At 32.5% G+C, this 24,209-nt stretch overlaps 1 protein-coding gene across 2 annotated transcripts in view; it reads right to left on the reverse strand.

Annotated features, from left to right (window-relative positions):
• The window catches only part of LOC132951954 (heterogeneous nuclear ribonucleoprotein C-like 3), a 129,121-nt gene that overhangs the window by 40,660 nt on the left and 64,252 nt on the right, over nt 1-24,209 (reverse strand). The window contains exons 1-2 of one of the 2 annotated variants that reach the window (XM_061024031.1): nt 23,991-24,137; nt 16,998-17,105 (exon numbers count right to left, since the gene is read on the reverse strand). In XM_061024031.1, the coding sequence (XP_060880014.1) occupies nt 16,998-17,105; nt 23,991-24,000 (118 nt within the window). In that variant the 5' untranslated portion in view covers nt 24,001-24,137. Of the gene's footprint in view, nt 1-16,997; nt 17,106-23,990; nt 24,138-24,209 lie in introns of those variants that run through there. The other variant, XM_061024030.1, reaches the window with a different exon arrangement.

The following is a 24,209-nucleotide window of genomic DNA, read 5'->3' on the forward strand; positions in this document are numbered from 1 at the left end:
TTGTCTCTGATAAAATCAATGAAATCGTAATTAGTACTTTCCATTATTAAAATTATTAAAATGTAATAGTATATATAGGTAAATCTACTATTGGTTTTAAATTATGGTTAAATTATGGTTTTAATTATATACAATTACAAAAAAGTAAATTTATTAAATTATTATTTTATTGTTATCACGTTTTTATCATAAACTTTTTATTAACCGAACCTCAGTAAACCCTCTTACCAAGTCGAAATCGACGGTTACAAAATTCACTAAACTCGTTCACGAAATTAGTTACCTGGTTACAGTAACCGTAATCGCGAAAACGATATCAGTTAACAGTTTACTAGCGGTTAGCGCCGGTTACACCGCCAAAACACGCCTACCGTTTGCGTTGTATCGCGCACGCTCTGATTAAAAAAAACCGGGAAATTCTGAACCTATAAAACATTTCGTTCTTGGACATTAACACACGCATTATAGGTACGATATTTATCGCATATATACCTACGTGATTTATGACTTATAAGAATATATTGCGAATGTCGTTTGACACACATGATTTGTTGCAGCGTGTCACACCCTGCCCACTTGCAATTCGCAGGTCTTGGATTAAGTGCAGTACATTAATTTTCAATAAACACGCGTGTATCAGTCATATTATTTTGACCTTTCGGAGGTGTACGATCCCGTTTAAGCAGGTGGTGTCACCACGACAGACAGAGGAGATGGGAACAAATACAAAAACCGGACGATAAAAGGCAAACAAGGAACCCGTTTCCCCCTCATTTCTTTTTCTTATTTTTCCTTATTTTTTTTCGACTTTCTTCGTTCTCGCTATTCGTAGATTGACGTTTTTGTTTCTTAACGATTTTACCTGGAGGCATTAAACGAGATGTCAGTGCCAGAGCTCACTATATATATATATATATATATATATATAATATGTACCTATTCTACTCGGGGAAAACATCCGAGAAATTGTATTTCGTTTGTTTTGTCCGGCTGTTCAATTAAAAACATCCATGATGCGCCTTTTATGTATACACTGCTGCGCATACCTCTGTAAAGCTGACTGCCGTAATTTACTCTGCGAATACAACAGCTGTTTAATAAAATTATTTTCCTGTGATATTGGGGGGAGGAGTGCAGCTGAAGGACTGAAAATTATTGTGACTTTTGCAGGAGGCTATCGTGTAAAGGACTCATTATCAGCCAAAAGCGAGTGGTTTCGTTACAGCACTTTAAGGGGTTTTAAAAAGATTACTAGGTACTGGAGTTTTAATTTGTGTGTGTCATAATATTTACTTAAACATTGTGTTTGCGCTTTTATTTATCGTTGTTTGAAAATACTATTATATATTATTTATGGCTATATTATATTTGTCATAAGTATTTTTGCTACAATAATCCAACATTTTAACAGCGAACGAAACGACGCTATAATTGAGGAAAAAATACAACTGTTTATAATTACTATTACCTATATAGGTTTACTAAATTATTATAGTACGGGTTTAATTGTTTTACCATCTGCTAGTAATATATTGAGGTGATTTTCGATCGGTACTTTCGAACGGTACCATAATATCATAATTAGTGGAAACATAAAATCGATCTCGAGATTACTATAATATTTATGTTTGCACGTAATACTATATAAAGTCGACCATTTTGATGTATAGATAATAATATTATATTATATTAAACGTATGCGCTTGGAAACAGCGATCGTGTAATTGACAATATATTGTCGGTAGTCCGTACTCGGAACGTCATTCGGCTAAAGGATTATTTGCCGTACATGCAGCAGTTTGGGGGTGGAAAATGTTTTCCCGTCCTACATCTGTGGCGAAGGGATGACGGTCATCGTATATAACAGAGGGTGTCCCGCAAACCACGTCAGTTTCCCGCGAACGGTCGTCGGCGCGTTGACTCGCAAGTGCAAAGGCTGACCTGTACCGCGTTCGTATAATATTATGTGTATATGTATATAAAATATAATGTATACATGTAATGTATGACACAAAAATACCGAGAGCAGCTCTCTAAATCCATGACATGTATTATTCTCTGGACGTGACTTTATATTTATTCGTATTAATACCAACGCGTAGCTAGAACGATATTATTATTATTATTGTAAAACCGTTGTCAACACCCATCGCCGTCTGCTGTAATAAAACCCTTTTTTTCATTTTTAATGCGTAACACGCGACACTCGACGACGTGTTAAATAGAATGTACGACATTTCATATTTTTTTTATCACAACACGGGGGATTCGCCGAAATGAATATCATCGTGATACTTTTCTACGGCGTGTTTCACTCGGCGAAGGGGCAGGATATATCAGCTTTGGTTTTAGGCGATTGACAATATATTTTATCTTCTATCTGCCTAATTTCTGTTTTTTTTTATTAAATCAATTAGCTATCCAAAATGTTTATAAAATTCAAAATAACTAGAATACTGTGAACCAATACACATAACCCATAAATATATTTAGTATAAAAATCATTCAGCGTAGACGGACAAAATATGGTATAATTCAAAAACATATTAGTGGCAAATAACTGGCGTAGATTAATACGATAATAACGAAAATAATAATACAATATTATATCAATTTGTGACCAATCTATATGTAATATAATATCATGATAATGCGTATTATACTCGTCACACGATACGTCATATTACCCGAGACATGGAAATGCACTTGCAGTTGTATACTGCAACTATATGTGCATCATTAAATTAGTATACATAAAATAATTATACATAATATTATTACGATGTTTGCAAATTTGCATAAATTAACCCATTACAAACATAGTTATTAATATCGTCTCAGCGACGGCGGTGGTTCATGAAATATTATATTGATAATCGTCGTATAATATTCATGATCGTTACGATGACATCGACTTGGATGGTGAGTTGTGGTGTAGAAGGGGACCATGCCGAGGTGGGATGAGTAGGAGTGGTAAGAAAAACATAATATTTATATATATATATATTATGTGTATAGAGTACGCGATTCAAAAGTTTTCGGGTAGACGTCGATCAACTACAAAAGTTTCCACCGGACCGGCGTGCGTGCGACCGCGGCGTGGGGAACGACGACGACGACGAAGATCCGCGGCGGCTTTTAGACCGTATTTGCCGCGACGACTGCAGCGGTCCGCGCTCGTCCCCCGCCACCCCCCCATACATCCATAACATTCGCCCCCCCCCTCGCCATTCTCCACCATTACGTCGACATTATTCAAAGTCGTAAACCACCGGGTGCCGCGGAAACCATTAATGAATAAAGTGTCATAACTCGAGTTTGGCCCGCCGCTCGTGATAAATAGACCGACCATCCGACCGGCGCGATATTATTCGTAGTAGCTCGTCGAGGTTGAATACCGTTTTACTTGTCACCGGCAGATATAAACGTCGTCGTCGTTGTCGTATACGTATTGCGAGAAGTCGTCTTTTCATTTTCTCTCTAATTTTTATCTTCTCCTCTCACTCTCTCTCTCTCTCTCTTTGACTCCCGCTACCTCACCCTCCTTCTCATTCATCCCTCACCCTCACCCATTGACTCTCACTCGCACCCTCAGCACAAGGTTTCTGAGCTCCCCTCCCTCCCATACATGCAACCTATTTTTTGTCGAACAAAACCGCGTGCTGCATTATATAGGTTTTAGCGTTGAGTATATTTTTGTATTCTTATATAATATTATAATATGCTAGATGATTCTGCACGGCGTTGCCCATGACAAATTAAATAACGACAGTGGATCTCCCTCGTCTTAAATATAAGCACAATAATTTGGGTGGTTTTGATCAAATATAAAAAGGTATTGGTCTAAAATTATATCCAATTATAACTAATTTTACTTTCTGCAACCATAATAAATATTCGTTTTTCATGAGCCAAAAAATCTCTGTTTGAGATACTATTTAAAATGTGAATTTTAAAAAATCCTTTCTTGTTGCATCCCTATACTATGGTGGTATGAAGATATAAAAACTATTTTAAACCACTCCGTTAGCTCATCATTTGTATACAAATTATACACATCCACTAAACATTTTTCTATATAATTTATATACATATTGTATATATATGTATACACGTGGGATGAACGACACTGTGATAGCTTAAGTATAAAATATAATAAAAGTAATTTTTTTTTTTATTGAACTTAAGCCCGGTGACCAAGGCCATTAGCTGTTGTAGGAGTTATGAACTGTGGTAGGGACTAGGGGTAAGGTCGGTACGGTAGGTTGTTTTTACGATTGTTATACGGTTCTTACGGTATGTAAACACGTGTATGTGTGGCAAGGTTTTTAACTACTATGAACCCGGGTGGTCACCCATCCGGGAGCTAGTAGATGTAGCCGTTACTTACTCCCAGTCGCATTCCGCGACTGGTAGTAGCCAACGCGCCACGCCAAGCCACAATATATAATAAAAGTATTATTTTATTAACTATCATTATTATTCCACCGCAACTAGTCCATCTAGACATCTGCCTTTAATGGGTATATATTATTATTATATTTTAATATAAAGGGTGGTGCTGAAAGTCCTGACCAAAACTTTGGCATACCGTTCTGTATGCGATTTATTGCAGAAAACCTCTTGGTCGTTTTTTGTTTGTTTTTTTTCAATTAGAAACTTTCTATTTAGTCCATAATATTTATATAGGTATTTATTAATTTTTTTTTGTCTACACGCAATTTTAAATAAATTATGTCTTAAAGTTGTACAGGATGAAGCTTCTAATTAATAGGAAAAACATTATAGTATGCGAGAGAGGTCCCTTGCTCGTTTTTATTCGTCCTAAAACGTCGTTAAAACTTGAAGCTGAAAAGGAATTTATTTTAAAAAATACAATACCATTTTGACACGTTCTTTAGTGAATTTTTTTGGTAACTATCTTATATCTGTAACAGTATCTTGTAGATCATAGTATCAATTAATTGGTTTTTGAACGAAAATTATTCGATATTCACATAGGTATTATAATAGGTGTCTACATAAATGTTTAGATATGAATCGAAAATATGAGTTGCGTTTGAGGGGAAGTAAAAAAAATCTCTGTCCTCGGTACTGTAATAATATTGCATTTAGACTCCTAAATGCAATTATATGGGGGGTGTAAATACTTTTTTGGAAAACCTTTAACCTATTATGTATCTCGATCTCGAACTCACGCTTCACGCCGTCGTCACGGTGCAGCGTATATTATAATATATGATAATAATATTATTATAATAAGTCCTATGTATTATAATATATACACATTAAATATAATATAAATATTATTATAAACATACGCGAGACGAACTCGTGGTAGTTACCAGCACCCCCGAGCATCGTGCCATTAATAACGACGAGCGGTTGTCAGTTACACGCCGGTAATTATTGTACGGTTGTTATACCGCGGTAGTCTGGCTGACGGGCGGGCGTACACCGCGTTATCGTGCCGACGACGTGCCCGAACAACCTCGCGCGCCAAGTCGTCGTAGTCATCGTCGTATAGTCGCCCGTTGAAGTATACATACCATAACAGCGATACGGATATATACGCGTGTATTATATTATAGAGTTTGTATATTATGCCCCTTAAATGGGTTTATGTTATATGTTTACTGTGTATAATGAGTGTGAGTAGGCAGTACTATTGTACTCGTGTATGACACCTGCAGTGTATAATTGGGTTCGCTGTATAAATTCGCTAGACGATTTTGTCGGGGTTCCGAGCACAAATCGAGTGACAATATTATTATCTATTTTAGCGCGAAAACTCGTATACGTAGGGATTTTTAAATTACTAACCTTGCATGATATCATGTGCGCCCGCAACCAGAGGATTTTTCAAAAGTGAGATTGCAATTTTATTTCAAAAAGAGATAAAAATGCAATTTAATTATGACTTCAGTATTATACTCTATATTTTAAGAAGTAAAAACGTTGTTTTTATAAGTGCGGCACGATCCTCCCCACCACCAACACAACCCATAGGGTTGAATGCACAGGGTTTGATACTGTACATTGCCATGTTCTTCAGCAGCTGCATAATATAATATGCTCAACGAGCCAGAGCTCAGACCATATTATATTAAATAATATAATTATATTATATGTGTATACTTGCCCATCACGCGTCAATGGACCTATTTCATATCGTGGATGTAGTTAAACCTTTAAACACAAAAAAAACTCTAGTATATACCTACGTCATATATTATTATACCCTCGTGGTAATAATCTCACCCTCGTCGTTCAAAATTCACTGACCACCGAAGTCGACTGGTTTTTCGTACCACCCGTGCCTGAGAAGTCCGTGGACTGTAATAATAGTATACTATATTATGTATAATCATAAGGCTGGTGGTACTTCAAATTTCAATACCGGTATCTAGTATTTGTTTATTACCGGTATCGATGGTATTTTGCAGTTGAATCTAGAACAGTCTTACCAACCCAGGACAATGTAATATTTATTTTAAAAATTATGTTTGTAATAATTACCTATACATATACACATTACACATTACACAATAATTTGCTTAAAAAAATGGTCACAAAATATTATTTTGATACAGTGATGAGATGGCAGGGATCTTTTACAAAAATTAAAACGGAAATGGATTAGAAAAGGTTCTAGTCTTAATACAAACTGTACTAGATCAGACGTTTCTATAGCCTTTTTACAATCGTACGCCAGCGTATTCAGTTTACAAAGTAGGACTACGGACCATTTACAGTAATTTATTTATATATTCTACCTAATGAATACTAGTATCGTCCATTGGTCCAACCATAAAAACCGTTTTAGTTGTAAAATCAACACTCTCTAAAATATTACATTTCTTAAATGGCACACACACTTTGCGGGTATCGGCGTCTGTGAGATTCTCTTCCTTTTATTCGTGCAATAATTTTATTACGTGGGAAATATTATAACAGGTATTTCGTATTTTAGGTTTTGAGAATATAAGCTACTAACATAATATGAACAAAAGAGTGCTTGAGTATAAATATATTATGGATAAATAATAAACTCATTATATATTTATTTTCATTCACACTAATACGTTTGTCAACTACAAACAGCAGCACTTTATATAATAACATGGGCGAAGTTTTCGTCACAACGATGTCACTCAGTTGTTATACATAATATGAGTATAATATGACCAATAGCGCTAATATAATATAAGATCGGATCCAAAAACGTAGATATTTACTAATGCACTATTTCAGTATTCGAACATATTTCGCGTATACCAAAATACACTGTGGTGATACTGTGGTGGTAGGTAAGAGGTTTATACTAAAACCACGGTCTGTACAACCGTCCAATAAATGTCCTGTGCACAAAACACGTCAAAAATATCGTCTTCAACTACTAACTTATACTTGGAAATTCCAAAATTTGAATTTAAATAGGTATATGCACAATTTAAGCATAAAAATGGGGCGAGGAATCAACTTGTATATTATTATTCAGGAACACATACCTTGGATTTGATTTAGTTTTAACTTTTATTAGAATGTTTATAATAATATAGTGTGGTGGTAGTGAACGAGTCGTGGTGTGTAAATAGTTTAATGCTGACTGCTTATAATATAATATGGCCGTACATCGATTATTTATTGTTTTTATTTAATTTCTGTTATATTCAAACGACAGCTGCAGTGTAGTAGTGGTCCAACAACGAATACGTGCAAAAGAACCGAACGGTTTTTCGAAAGCCGTCTGTGAAAAACGAAAGCAAAAATGTTTTATGAAAAACGATCTCATCTCATCGCCGTGTATTATAATATTGCTGTAGGTACCTGTATGTATGTACATATAATACTATATAGGTAGGTACTAATAATAATCTATGTGAAACCTTTTTTTTCCCACCCACCGCTCTTTACATCGCATGCCGCAAATGGGTAGCTGATAAAACGCGTTATTTATAATGTATACAAGCGTGCTTTAATTAATTAACTGCCCCCTGTTTTCTAGTATAATGAAAAGCCTCTCGTCCGAAGTTAAGTAATTAACAAAAAGTATCCCGGCTCATTAGTCAAATAAACCTGACATCTGTACATTTCACACGGTTGTGTATGTTTTATATATATAGGTAATATATAATATGTAACGATTTTTTTTTACATTTTTTTGTACGTTGTTATTAGTTAGCTAAAGAAAATTGGCAATATTCTTAATTGATATTACGGTAAAAACAATTCAACAAGTATTCGCATCATGCTTTATAATATTATATTTAAGAGTTTAAGTGGAGCGATGAATGAATATTGCTTTGACAATGTCACAATGATGTGTGTGTGTCACGTATCTTCTATGAGAAGTAAAATATAAAAATGCTTCGATCAATGTTAATAACTTTGACCGTGGTTTCTGGTAGCAAATTGGATCTAGTTGAAATACACTTTTTAAAATTACTGGGGGAAAAAAATTACGGAAAAAGGCAGGAATATCACGCAAAATCGATTTTATTTTGCGGTTGTAATTCAAAAACAAATAACCACAGGGAATTTAAATTTTCATCAAATATTTGTATTAACTTTTTCTATACGTTAAATAATTTTCAAAGTATGCATATTTGTACTACTTATTGATATTTAAAATGTTCGACTTATCTTAGTTTTTTTCAATTTATATTGATAAAATAATTGATGTTTTACAACTTGAAATTAAATACAACGTTCCTGATAAGTCATAAGAACAGAAATATAGACACTATATACACCGATATTATAGACACTTTAAGTTTATGATTTGACAAAATTGATATTTACTAAAATTAAGTATCAAACATTTTTCCTTTAACAGCTTTTAAAGTGTTAATTATTTTGTTTAAATTCAAAATATATTAATCACAGGAACTTTTCGCCATTATGTGTTGGTATTTCTATTTTCTCTATAAGAGGATCCTATTTCAAAAGATTTATACTATAGTTTTAAGCTATTTATACCAAGAATATATTCTCACCTTTTTTACGGTACATAGAAGTTATTAATAACTAATAATATTATATTAAATAGTATATTATTAGTATAGCGCAATTAGTATTAATTAATAATGTTCTTGCGATGTTGCCTCTAAAATACGGAATGTATAAATGTTAGGAAAGCAAAGATAGTATTCTTACAATATTATTATAACTAATAAATTTACCGAACTATTTGCTGTTTGAAATATTTAAAATTGTCTTTAACATATTTTCTAGGTTTCCTTTAAATTAGTTATTTCTGTCATGTTCATTCATGTTTCTTGTTTATTAGTTATATTTTTCAAAAAACTACCTTCAACTACCTAGGCAAATATTAACAATATCTTTCATTGAGATAGTAGGGAAATTCTATGACACGTGTTTTTGAATATGTAATATAATCTTCCAAAGTTTTGAACTTTTGCGGTTTATATCCATTTAACCAAATGCATTAAGTTACTTGGTAAATATAAGATATTTAATAAAAAAAAATGTGACTATACAATTTGAAGTTTTAACTAAAAATTAACATGTTAATTTTTTTTAAAAAACAGTCAGTTGTAATTTCATTTTTAGATAGATTAACTGTTAGAGTAATATACGTCATTTTCAAGACATCAAATCGTTTTAATTTCATGTTTTGAATTTTCCATTTGTTGAGTCTGCAGTCTAAACAAAACTTGACTGAAAATACAATGTTTGGTTTCAGTATTACGGAAACAGGCCATAAAACTGTAAAAAATGTTAGTTCACCTGAAATATTATACTAAGCACAATGTACTGCAGACGGACCAGTTTCTGCCCCCGCGTCACACGATGTGACTATACTGCTGTTCCACCGAAATCCCCAAGGTAATACGGCGGAAAGCGCGCACAACTTTTTACCGATATTATGTAAAACATTTTGAATGGAAAACACCCAAACACCCATACACACATGCACACAGGCGCTCGCGCATAATAATAATAATAAATCTTTTTACCGCTAAAAAAAAAAATAGTGTGGTAAACGATTTATAAACTTTGCACGACGCGTTGTGCACGACGCGTGTGTAAATAGATTTTTACGGGACTGTGTGTGAACAAGATATTCAGTCGAGATAGGAAACTTCCAAGCACACACATAATATACTCACACACGTGGCGCTTATCGGTGGAAACTAATCCTCCTCAATTTAATGTGGGCGTGTGCGCCTGGCTATTTATTACATTGTCCGTACACGTGGAATGACTGCAATAATACACACGACGCCCCACACACACACACACATCCACCTGCGTGGATTTAGAGGTTAACCGAAAATCCGTTTACGACCTGCAGATGATATTATATTATAAAATAGTCGAAGTGAAAAAATTATTATGGCAATGATTATAATATGATGAATAATAGTAATTATTGTGATTTTGATGTATTGGGAATGTACATAAACATATACAACATAATAATATGTTGTTCTCAGAAAAAAAGTGCAAATCGACTATGGTTCGGTCGTGGAGAAGATTGAGTGCACATTTTGCCTTTGGGCTAGCCTGTAGTTGGCACAAACATGGAATGACCATTAAAACGAAATAAGTAAATACGTCATCACGCGAATCACCTTTATCCAGAAAACGACAATCTTGTAAAAAAAAAAAATTATCAAACACCACTCATTTTCCTTCTTTTTCTATCTCTCGCACTCTCTGTCTCTCTGTCTCTCTCTCTCTCTCTCTCTCTCTCATTAGAAATTAAAAATATTAAACGTAGTAGAAATTCTCGATTGTGGATTATAGCTCGGTTTTTCATGCCGTTTTATAATATAATAGGTCTAAGGCTAAGTTTATGCGTAAAAAGTATTATTACTATTAAATTAACTAGTTAAAACATGTTTTCTGCACTTGTCCGAAATCTAATTATGTGTACGGTTTAGTTATATCAACACACGTTATTGGACCTATATAATATTTCCTACATGGCTATATTAGTTATATTCATCTACTGTTATTATTTTATAATAATAATTTATAACTCACAGGAGCAGAGTTTTAATCTAATGAATTATTTTGAATTTTCTCTCATTCAGACTTATATAATATATTATACGAGTAAAAAATAAATGGACTCGGTATTCTAATACCTAACACCATATATTTTTTTTTTAAGTTAACTCCTCTATTGAATCGAAAAAATAATTTGTCGGTCTGACCTATTATTGTTGAGTAAAACCTAACTAATAGCCATTTTTTACCTTTAGTTTAATCAATATTAATATGAATATAATATCATATTGTTATATACTTATATTATGTACTTGTTATAAAGGATAATATTATGAAAGATTGTTTTTCAAGATCGGAGTGTAGCTATTTTGCCTATGCATTGCGCCGACCAAAAAAAAAGGTTTGACATATTCCCGGGAAATCCTCTCACCTCCACGCGAAATGGCGGCGTATTGTTTGTTTATGTTAGAAAGTTAAATAATAGTCGTAAAATTATGTAACATTCGCTACTTTTAGTTCTTACAATTATTAGTAATTTTTCTAATTGCACTAAGAGTCGCGATGCTACTGTGAAAACCAAAAAATGAATCGTTCAATACGGTTACTTACGTAATAATAATTTGAGATTTCCAGCGTATCTAAATGAACATAATCACGAGGCTACTGTACAATATTTCTCGTTTACCATTATAAATATCAGTCAAAAATAGCCACATACAAAAGCAGAACAGATATGCACCAGCTCTACAGAATAGTCCTTTCGATAATAATCCAACCGTATTGTTTACTTACTTAACTGATTTATATTTGAGTAGGCATTAACAAAGCCGATTATATATTATAATAAGTCAATCGATCGATTGTTGATATTATGTCAAACTACATACGCTACGGTTTCAGGTAAGTTACTTGGCTAGGTCCATATTAATTGAGCTATAGGTAAATTAATTATAATTAACAACATTAACTATAACAAGTTTGTTTGTAATTTGTATACATAGTATGCATAGTCTTATATTATGATATTCATGAGTGTATTTTACAAATGTTTTTTTTTTATTTTAAATATGTACAATTTATATATAGTACACTTTTACTATTAACCATATTATTATTATTATATAAACAATTATGAATTCTAAATATACACGAAAGGCATATAATACACAAATATCGTATAGTTTATAATTGTGATATGCATATTTTTGACACTCGACCCGTATATAAAAATAATATACGTGTGTGACAGTCAGAGAGAAGTTTTCTGGAAAAACCGCAAGTCGATCTAGATAAAATACACGTTTGTTTGTTTGGTTTTTTTTGTTATTTAGTGTCATACACACGCGATCCCACGAGAGCAATTGAAAAGCGCTCCATTCGTGTGTTGAATCGGCGAGACGGGCCCGCGAGGTAGACAGAAGGGTAAGAAAAAAAAGCGCAATATAATTTGCTGCGATGTCAAAACGAACAAAATTATCTTCGGATACTTTCTAGGCACTTTGTTGCCGTGCCCGCCCACCCACTCACCGACCCTCTGCTCGCACACGCCGCGTCCGACTTCCCCGTAGAATATTATAATACGCGCGTTTGTACGTATCTATTTATGCGGAGGTCGTGGGGAGGAGGCGTGGACGGGCGGTGAGTCGTAACGACTTTTGAAACTTTGAATCGTTTCTGTCATGCACAACGCCAAACTGTTTAAATTCTCACGGGCACCGCACTGCCCGTGCCTGGTGTTCTCTCGTGCTCCATTCACATACGCGTAGGTATTGTGTATATATATATAAATGTTTGGCACCGAGACGGAGAGAGAAAAAAATTAAATCGTTTTTCTTTCTTTTTAACGTTTTGTTACACCCCCCCCCCCCCCTTCCTCACGCACACGCGCACAACAGATATGATATCGCGTGCAGTGCTCCGTACATACTTCGGCCGTCTTATACCACGAACACAACACGAAATCTAATCCCGTCCAATATTCATCCGGAAACGGTTTCGCGGCCTCGCGATGTGTGCACATATTAATATACATAATATAATACACCACCCCTTAACCCCTCAAGAGCTGCAGGGAGATGGCGAGTTGCTCGCGGGATTATATCGCACCCGTCGCGGCCGAACAATCGTTGTCCTATAAAGGGACCGGATCGAACGACGGAGGGCGCAGTAAAAAAAGAATTACGATTTTATTATACCATCTCCCGCGCGCACGTATAAAAAATTCGCATATATTATATAATGTATATATTTTTACTTATATACAGTGTATATACATACTGCAATATGCATGCAATTGCGGGTTTGCTGGAACGTTCTCAACGGCCACTAATAGAAATAAAGAATAAGACGCGCGCGGGGAGGGAGGTTATTTGGGAGATGTTAGTTGAGGGGATGCTGGCGTCGGGGGTGTGAAAAAGGTGCGAACAAATGAATAATAAAACGACGGAGTTCGAAAGGCGCGTGAATAATGTACCGATATATCTCTCGTGCACGCGCATATAGGCATACGCGGTATTGTGCCGGCCATTAAGAGCGCAGACACCTCGGCGGGCTTTCGGGGGTGTATTTTGATATCGTAATGATTTTAGATTGAACTTAGTGTATTGAATTTGAAAAAAATTTGGCCGTCAAGCGTGGAGTTCCGAGATGGGTTGTGACTGAAAATAATAGTTATTGATCGTATGTCGGAGCGACAGAGACGCTTTGTAGACGTATGCCGGCCCTTCGTAATATTAAGAGGACGTTATACCTGCATGTGTTGTCTCCGTCTTACAAGTGCGTAATATAGCAAATTGTACGCTCAGCAAAACACGTGTAGCTCCGTTAGTTTAAAAATTAGAGTGAATTGACCTCTTATAAAATCTAAAGGTAAGATTATTATCTAGGCAACCTCATGGGCTTTTTAGTATATTTTAATTTTAAAGCAAAGTTATGAATATTTTAAGATGTATAAAAAAGTTACAATTTTAAAATACTCATAACTCGCGTTAAAATTAAAATATAATAAAAAGCCCATGAGGTTGCCTAGATAATAATCTTACCTTTAGATTTTATAAGAGGTCAATTTGCTCTAATTTTTATACTAACGGAGGTGTAGCTGAGCGTAAAATTTGCTATGTTACGCACTTGTAAGACGGAGACAACACATGCAGGTATAACGTCCTCTTAAGACAATTCGTCGTCGTATAGCGAACGCGAGAAACGTCTCACAAAATGTCAATAATATTATTGGAATATTTTCTATTTCAAGACAGAATTTCCCCGTACAAGGATTTTCCACGAATCACATTGGTATAGTACTCAGTATACCGGTCCAGCGCCATCTGACAATAATAATATTATCGACATTTAATTAGTACAAATTCGTAACGAGTAAATAGTTTTGTCTTGTAAAAACCAAACTTGAATGTTATGTTTTATAATTTTAGAGGACTTGACAGTTCATAAACGTACCTATGTCTATGGTATGTGGTTTTGTAACTGCTCCAAGATATGATAACAATCACAACATGAACACATTATAAAACCAACACGTTCATCTCTCCACTCACAATCAAAAACTAAGAAATTCATATTAAACCAAATTAAATGTTTTAATTTTGTTATTTGTTTCTACGCTAGATTGATACCTAGTTCATAAATAATGTTGTTGTGAAATGATTATGCTACAGGTGAGTAACGCAAAAGTTTCAAATCCTGCTCAAATGTATAAAATATGAGGTACAGATAGATAGGTCCCTACTCGCTTAAATCTGGCCCTTGTTACAATTTCTACTTTTACAACTATAATAACTTTTTATAATTTTGGCTGAATATTTAATAGGTGACTATATTCTAGGCTTAGACGGGATGACGTTACTTCAGCTCCAACTGAGGAAAATCCGGGTGGATCAAGAATTGCAAGAATCATCAGATTCAGTTTTCATAGGAATTGAATAAGAAATATCCACGCAAATAAAAAATTATGATTAGGGGGCAAGGGGATTAGGTACGTTATAAATAATTTCACTCAATCCGCAGACTGCTAATAATATGTAAAAAAATAATTCCAAATCATTTTGCCATAGGTATTTTTATTTATAAAAAAAATGAACTTAATTTAGTCATTGGGTACTTATTACAAACTATAATTACTATAGGAACATTATGTACCTATACAGTTATTATATATTTATATACATAATATACTTATATATATTATATTATACATAAATGTATAATAATATTCTCGCTAAGGTTTCCTTGAAGAATAGAAGCCCCTCATATTATAATATACGACGGTACTTAGAGTTATTTGCCAAGCATCTTTTTTTTTTTTTTTATATGAATCCATATAAAGTATGTATTATTATTGTATATCATCAAATAAATAATATAATATCATATGTATTGTTCAGAACTTTATGTACACGACGACGGTAATAATTAAAATATGCGAAATATTTACTTCAAACGAAAATAAAATGTGTACGTTAATTGTTAAAAAATAAAGATAGGTATATTATTACAGTTAATAATTTGTTCTTAAAGTGAACTTAACAGAATTATTATTTGTATTTACTAAATATTTTATAGAAAATCAGTAAGTTATTCTCATATTTAGTACCTGAGTAAGAAACATGTTATTTCATATCTGGACATTTTATATCCATCACCAACGATATTTTAGACTTCAAATAAAGATAATGAGATAATATATAATATAATACATAATATGATCGACTTTTTAGTACGTTTTTCAATTTTAGAAATTACAATTACAGATTCCAATAGCTTTTGGGTTTTTTTTACCGGTATATTTATTACATATCAACGTTCCTGTGAACCATGATGACTTATATAATATATTTTGACTTAGCTATTTTAAGGTTAATCAACTCATCGATTTTCCGTCATAATATGATGTTGCTAAAAAAAAGGCACTCTGGTGATGGCCAGGGAAATTAATAATTATTTCTATAATTCCGTATAACACGTATGCCGAATAATAACGCTATTGCGGATTGTATGTTAATAGAAAAATTAAAATTATCTGTGAAAGTTTCAAAATTAAATTACAAATATGAAATAATATTATATTCATTACCGAACAAATGGCATATGTATGGTATCATTCGATGATACTTTTCCCCTGGCTTCCTATTGGTCACCAGCTGATCTTACACCATGTAACTATACCTACTTATTTCAGGGATATGATGTTAAAGATACTGCTGCAGTGCACGTACCAAAGTTATATCGTCAGCAACGATATAGGAGCTAAAATATTAGCGGAGTCAATGATGACAGCGCATATGCATGGAATGAACTCGAGTTCCACTATAGATGTTGTTCGAGACTTCGAGTGACCAAAAGGTGCCACGTGGTACATATATAACATATTAAATAGGTATCCAGGCCCCACACATCAAATTTTGGGCCCGTGTGCTAAATGTTTTTGAGGGTCCAATACAAATTTTCCAATAAAATACAACGCATTAGAAGCGATACGAGTGTCCTTCCCCCCCCCCCACCCTCTACACGATTTCTAGGTAATCAATGGTTATCCCACAGCTGCTTAAAATAACAAGATCATTAAAATATAGATTCATATCTTAAAATATTATTTAATATAAAATAAGTATTCCTATCAAATTACGAATTAATTTAAACTAAAATAGCCAGGCCCTTGTACTCCAGGTCCAATCACCCACCCTCCCTTGTGAGGGCCTTGCAAATAAATAAATTTGATATATTATTCTGTTATTTAATATAGATGATATCATCATATCCATATATTAGGTACTCTTAACATAATATCTGAGCATTTGATATTGACTGAATAATTTTAAACAACCTTGTACTTGTTAACTATATTGTAAACATAAATACATAACTAAATGTAAATAGACGAAAAAAAAATTGTAACAGAAATAATAATAATCATGACAATAAACGAAAAACTGGTGATTATGACATGCTACTCGAACAATACGTTTATAATAGGTGATATTTTAATACATCGCAATAATTACCCAATGTTTGTCCCAAAACGGTGCGGGCATCTTCTCCGACACAGGCGCTGCGAGCGTCAAAGGGATTAGTGAACTGAACGAAAGCAAATCCTTTGTGCATCGATATACCTGAAACACGAACGAAAACGTATTGTAACAATGACGACGACGACGATGATGATAGTAATAATAACAATAATAATAATAATAATAATAATAATAACGATATAACGTTAATTAAGCACAGGTGGTGATGGTCGGGGACTGTAGTAGTAGGCGCACCCGTCTTCCACCCGACACCACTTAACCATCATCACTCTCCTCTTCGCACAGCGGCGGAATCGTAGTAAACCTTTCCGACTTGATTATCGACTGTATAGTAATAATATATATGTATATAGTATGGTATCAAATGGTTTTAATATTATTATAACATTAAACATTTTATATAAATACCGTGAGCAATAGTAGTTGTTACATTATTAATATTGGCATTGTTTACCTGCCGGCGATATATACGTATTATTATATGCTCGTGCGTGTCTTTCAAAGGGAAACTATGCGTACACTTCAATGCAATAATATAGATATTATTATTATAATTACTAAAACTGTTCGAGAAAAGGATCCAAAGAGAGATGGTTTCGATTCGGAATAGCTGTTTAGAATCGCGCCGCGACGTTTCGTAGAAAATCGTATCGTTTGTTCGGAGAAACATACCGGTTAAGTTATTTTGACCTAAAATACGATCAGCACGATTCAACTACGCATCGTATGCATATTATCGTGATTATAATAATATATTTCTAGACAATTTTATGACTGCAGTGTTTATTATAGTCACAACTCTGCAGGTATGAGACATTTTTTCCAAGCGATCGTACACTTTTTTCAGACACCGGCGTCAGTTCTACGAAATGACAAAAATTTGAAAACGAATTGCTAGACAAAATTCAACGAAACGCGATTAAATAAAAATATGATATTCGAAGTTAATAATATATATTCGCCGCAACAAATCATAATACGAGATGATAATTTTTAATCGAAAGTCGTACCTATAGAAGTTTTAATAATAGCCATGTCTAGTGCATTTTGTCACTCTAACCAGTCCAACCTATAAGTGGTGCGTGGCACGACTCCCAAAATGCATTTATTTTGATGAGGCAACCCCCTGCCAACATTACATGAGTATAATAATTTCTTCTTCTTCCTCAGCTTGTCGGCCCATTAAGAGCCATCGCTGGCGTCATAAAACCTATGACCTATCCATTTCTCTCTGTCATATGCGTCGTCAAAGATCTATTTTATAATTTTGATATCTTGAGCCACAACATCCACGCATCGGGTCCTTGGTCTTGCTTACTTTTTAGATTCTGAGCGAAGCGATGAATGTATTGATTTTATAATGATGTATGTTTTTTCTTAATTTTTTTAAATTTTTTTATTGTTGTGTCTGTCATTATCTTTTAAGACAGTAAAAATGCTTGGATTTTCTTCAACAATAACTTTTCTGATAGGAAAATGAATCTAGTTGGTACTTTGATGGGGTAAAAAGTAAAAATTTCCCAGTAGTTTTCAAAAGCGACGTGAAAAACAAAAGAAAAATTAAGGTAAAACGGGAATTTTTACGCAAAATCTGTTTTCGAGAAAATTAATTTTGGTTGTTAGTGCAACTGAAAAACAAATGGCCGTAGGTACATGAAATTTTGACTGAATGTTTATATTAGAAGTTTTTTTTTCTATAATTATCAATAAAATGTTATTTGTTGGGTAAAAAAGCGTGAAAATTTAATATAAGGCTCCTGATATATCGTTCTAATAGCAGTTGAAAAATATTAAAAATACATAGGCACAATTTTTTTTTATAAGCATTTAAAGTTCGAGTTTTGACAACATTTATCAAATTTAAAATGTAATAATTATTTTTTTGTCAATAATTTATAAATTTTCAACTTTTATAGCTAAGGATTGACTGACTGTTTTCGCTCAGTATCGTTTTTCTTATACCATGATATTATATCATTGAACTCAAATTTAACACCATCCATTACAGTGACACACTTATCACCTACTGCACAGCAGAGCGACATCCACTTACCCACCTTTTGTTTATTTTATTAACCAACCACTTCTTTCATTACTTGTCCATCCACTCTCCAGACATGACCAAACCATTCTAGACGTTTGCATTTTAAATATGATATAATATTTGGCCTGTGATATAGCTCCTGTAGTTCTTGATTTTTTCTTCTTTCGTATACTTGCGACTCTGCGTTATACCTTGGGCCATATATGTAATTTGAGACTTGAGCGTATACGAATGTACAATAATTGTTTGTATAATTCCTTTTAAAAAATACCAGATACAGAAGTCACTCACATTTAATAAATATTTATATTTATATTTTTTGTTTTTAAAACCTTATCTGATTTGATAAATTAAAATACAACATAATATTATAAGGGATAAATGTGAACTCTATAGTACCTACATTCTCAGGCATTTTGGCACGACGCATAATTCATTTATTTGACTACCTGCTGTAAATATATTACTTATACATTGTATATCTTACGTAAAATAATAAAACTGAAGTGTTATAAAATTGAGTTTATTATTTTTAATAAATTAGTAAAATTATTTTATTGCACCTGTTATAACTATAATAATAATAATAATAATAATAATAAAAAATTCAGATGTTTAACGTGAGGTTATGCTGCTGAAATATCTTGAAAATGAATGCCGGAAGGGATATTGTACAGAGGAAAAGAACAAATAGCTGACTCAAACAGCAATAAGCGTGGGTGGGCGACGGCCGCCAGAGGGTAGATATATATATACACACGACCAAACAACGTGCATGCATTTGAAATGGGAAAAAAACGAGCAAAAAAATATGATATCAAAAGACTTCTGAGGAATAATAATAATAATAATAATAATATACATTTTGACAAAATGAAAAAATGAAAAACTTTTTGATAGTGTTGTGGCTATTGAAATAATATATACATACCTATACGCATAACCAGCTTGTGATTTGGTGTCATTAACAGCATATTTTCGTATTATATTATTATATTATTATTTAAACATTAAACGTGTTCGAAAAATATATTATATTTAACAGCAATGTCAGCCGTTCTCAGATCGCATATAATATAATATCGTGAATAATATGATATAATACCTACTATAGGTATTAAATATGTTTAGTAAAATTCCTTTGTACACTCATGTTCAAGTGCATTGTACCCTTTTACTATAATATAATGGTATTTCTATTAAATTTTAAATGTTAATCAGTAATATAATACTGTGCACTAATTAAAATACTCGAATCGGGAGTAAGGGGGAACCCTTTGCCGTCAACGACTTTACCAAAAATCTTCAAAGAGATAGTTATTATATTTTATATATTTGGACTACCTATGCAATACGTACCACAATAGTAACTAGTACAATATAGGCAATACCTACATAAGTAACTTATGTGTCCAATATTTCGGTATACTATGTAGTAATTTGTGTTAATTTATTGTTATTGATATTTGAATTATTAAAGTAATGTTCCCTATACCTATTAATATAATAATATAAAATCTATAAATAGGTTGTATGAATGTTTAAATATAATGATGTGATTAAACATTGGTTAATTAAATTTGAAATTGTTTTACAAATTAATTGTGTAAACATAATTTATAGGTAGGTAGATATGTATAAGTACCTACTTATTTACTTTCATATAGATTTAAATTGACAACAGACGAAGATCCTCGTAAAACATATAACATGTACGTTATCTCTATTAATATAATTTATTATAAGTCCTAACGTTCTCTTTTCAGTAATTGATTCATTCAAATTTCACTGAGACACTGTTCAATGACATCCTATAGAATGTACTATAGCGCTAAAGGCAAAAGCACGAAAAAAACACAAATATTTTCACCTTCAGTGAAGTAATGTCTGTAAATCTTAACATTCATCAGTAAAACTTAAAGATTGGAAAGCAATGGGCATTCGCGATTACACATCTATATAGCAATCTACCGTATTATATAGGTACCTACAAAATATAATATAAATGGAATTTTATTTGATATGGGATTTTTTTATATGATTAGTTTACAAACTATAATAAAATTAATGGTGAATTGATCGAATTGATGTTTATAATGACATTTTACATTGTAAATACGACATACATTTGGATTGAGTACTAATAATATTACCTAAAATTGATCCATCGTTTAAGTCTATCTATTGGTTAATACATCTACTTTTACCTTTTAAAATTAAATGTGTAGTATTTAAAAAAAAATATTAAATACATTAATTGGATAAAACGCTCGTTAATTAGATTTTTGCAAAATAATTAAAAATATAACATTTTCCTTTCTTAATTAATTTTAAATTCAATTCAATTAAATTGTTAAATTCATAATTTTAACAAGAGACAGTCTTTGGGCTGTCTTATATTTCCCTACTCCAAATAATTAATGTGAAAAAAAATACCGTCAATAATAATTGTATTATTTTAATTTTAATGCTAAACGGTTTTAATGCCTATACCTAATACACGCGCATTAAAATAATAATTTTTTAATTTAAGAAAAATATAAACTTTTCGATTACATAAAAACGAGATGATAACATTTGTAAGTATCTAAAGTTTTAAGTTGTACCTATATAATTATAATATCATGTTTTTACAATTTCTCAAGCAGATTCTGACCACGCTATACTCAAAAATCAAAAGTTTCAGTGGAAAACGTTTGTTATCGCAGCTTATGTATCATGCATATTCCGATAATCAACGTCCGTGACCTACTTAATTAAGGTCAGAATTAACCTTGGACCTTTTTCACCTGCCTGAAATACGTTTTCCGGAGCACAAGTCATATCTCATACACATAAACATATCTACCTATACAGTAAACACGATATTGATGATATTATGACTACGGTGACGGTGACCATTTCGCATCGCTGTCAAAACGTAATAAACGACCCACGCACATTATACGCTGGTAAGAGAATTTAACTGTGTATCGTGATTTTATCGACACAGGTAGCTATTTATGACACAATATGCATAATATATATATTGAATGAGGACGCCCAAGACGTCGATGGAAATACAAATAATTGAAAAATAAAACTGTTTTCTATATTGTCTACAAGTAAAATGATAAGTATTAAATTATATCATAATAATATTATACAAATTACAAACTTCTATTACAGCTGCATCTAATTCTATTGTATTTAAATTATTCATTACCTACCTAACAAATAATATATTATAATATACACATATATATCATACGAGTATAATCGACATAATGCGTATACTTAGATGTTTGGATAATATAGGTAATCGCATAAGCCAATCGAGGCTTTTGTAAAACCACTTACCGTGTATAATATAATACAGGTTCCTACTCTAACTATAAGTAAGTAGGTATAGTACCTACTGTTTATTTGAAATTGAAGTCTGGAGGTTACTCACTATTAGGTACCCGTTTAATATTACTGTTACATTTACTAACTAAAAAATGTCTACGTTAATATATATTATTATAATTTAATTACCCGTCTACTATGTTAATTACACAAATTAGAAATTAGGTATATTAATAATATTTAATGATAATATGACGCACGTTTGACGTAAACAATATTGATTTTTGCTAATCACCATCGCCTTAATTTTATTTTAACATTTTTCAGCATAAACACATAGATTTCTCTTTTATTTTAGTATTTTGGTCTTATAATTAACATATTCAAAAATTAAATTTTACTCATTTTTTCGTTAGTTGTTATATAATACGAAAATTTCAGAAGACTATATCACGCAAATGGTTTACAGTAGTAAACGCAGCACGTTTACGGATTGTGAAAATATAATATTAAGTACACACACGTGTGCTCCACGGGGTATTGCTTGACAACCTACAGATCATAGATATTTCCAAATTCAAATTGTAATAATTCTGACTATTATTATGTGATTCTAAGTACCTACACTTAAATTGTCAACGTTTAAATCAGTATAATAACATATACTTACATGCATACCTACAAACTTAGACGCGAATAGGGGGGGGGCTTTAGGGGTTAAGCTCCCCAAAAATGTCCATAGCCCCCAAACATTTCCTACATTTTGTTTTAAGCTTATTTAATAGTATCAAAGTAAGGCTTTATCCCGGCCCCAAAATCCCAAACGCTATTTGCGCCTATGCCTACAAAGTCTGGGTATATGATACTCAACATGGAATTGTGGCATAGAAGCATAAAATATAATATTGGACCAACTTAGAAAACCACATCAGATCTTTTTGGACCAACCATTACAAATTACAATAATGCATTATTATTTTAATACTTTTACGTGTAACAACGAGCTCAAACATAATTAAGTCGCTTTTTTAATTTTTCTTTTTTTCTACATGCAATCAGCATTTAATTTTACGTCAAACAATTTATACCATATTTTATACCGGCATCAGTTATATTTTAGCTTTTTGTCCTTAACTCCCGCCCCACCTTGTTTCTTAAACAAGCAAAGACACTGAGCAAAAAGCAGCAACTCTAAAAGTTAAATTTCAAGTCTGATTATGAGTATAAAATACAATATTTGTCACGAGGAAACCAAAGCCATAACATAAACTTAAATAGGAAGGTACATTAATTAATATGTCTATTATTTTGGAATTTCAATAAAAAAAAACACGATTAATAATTATTAAATCTTATTTTTCCCCATGTTTTAATTGTATTAAAATTAATATTTTTGGAAAATAAACTTTTCCTGCATTTCAACTAATGTCGCACTTATCCAAAACAATTCATTGACACGCGTAACACCTATCGCACGAGCACTATTACGGTTAAAATTATATATATATATAATTTTAAGTATTTTCAATGATTTTTTTAATTATTGTTTATGAGAAAATTCGGTAAACTTGATTTAAGAAAAACATATAACTTACTTAAAGTCATTAATGCTCAGTGTTTCAAAGATTGAACTATCTATGTAAGGACTTTGCAACGCTGCACTCCATCGTTTTATTCGTTTTGCTGGCTGGGAACCATAAAATAGAATTGCGCAAGTTTAGTCAATACGATATTATTACTATTACAACTATTATGATACTGCGTCCCACGTGGTACGTTGGCCAAACTGCGCACGACTCACCGACCGACCGACA

This window comes from Metopolophium dirhodum, chromosome 9 (assembly GCF_019925205.1).
Source record: "Metopolophium dirhodum isolate CAU chromosome 9, ASM1992520v1, whole genome shotgun sequence".
NCBI classification, from domain to species: Eukaryota; Metazoa; Arthropoda; class Insecta; order Hemiptera; family Aphididae; genus Metopolophium; species Metopolophium dirhodum.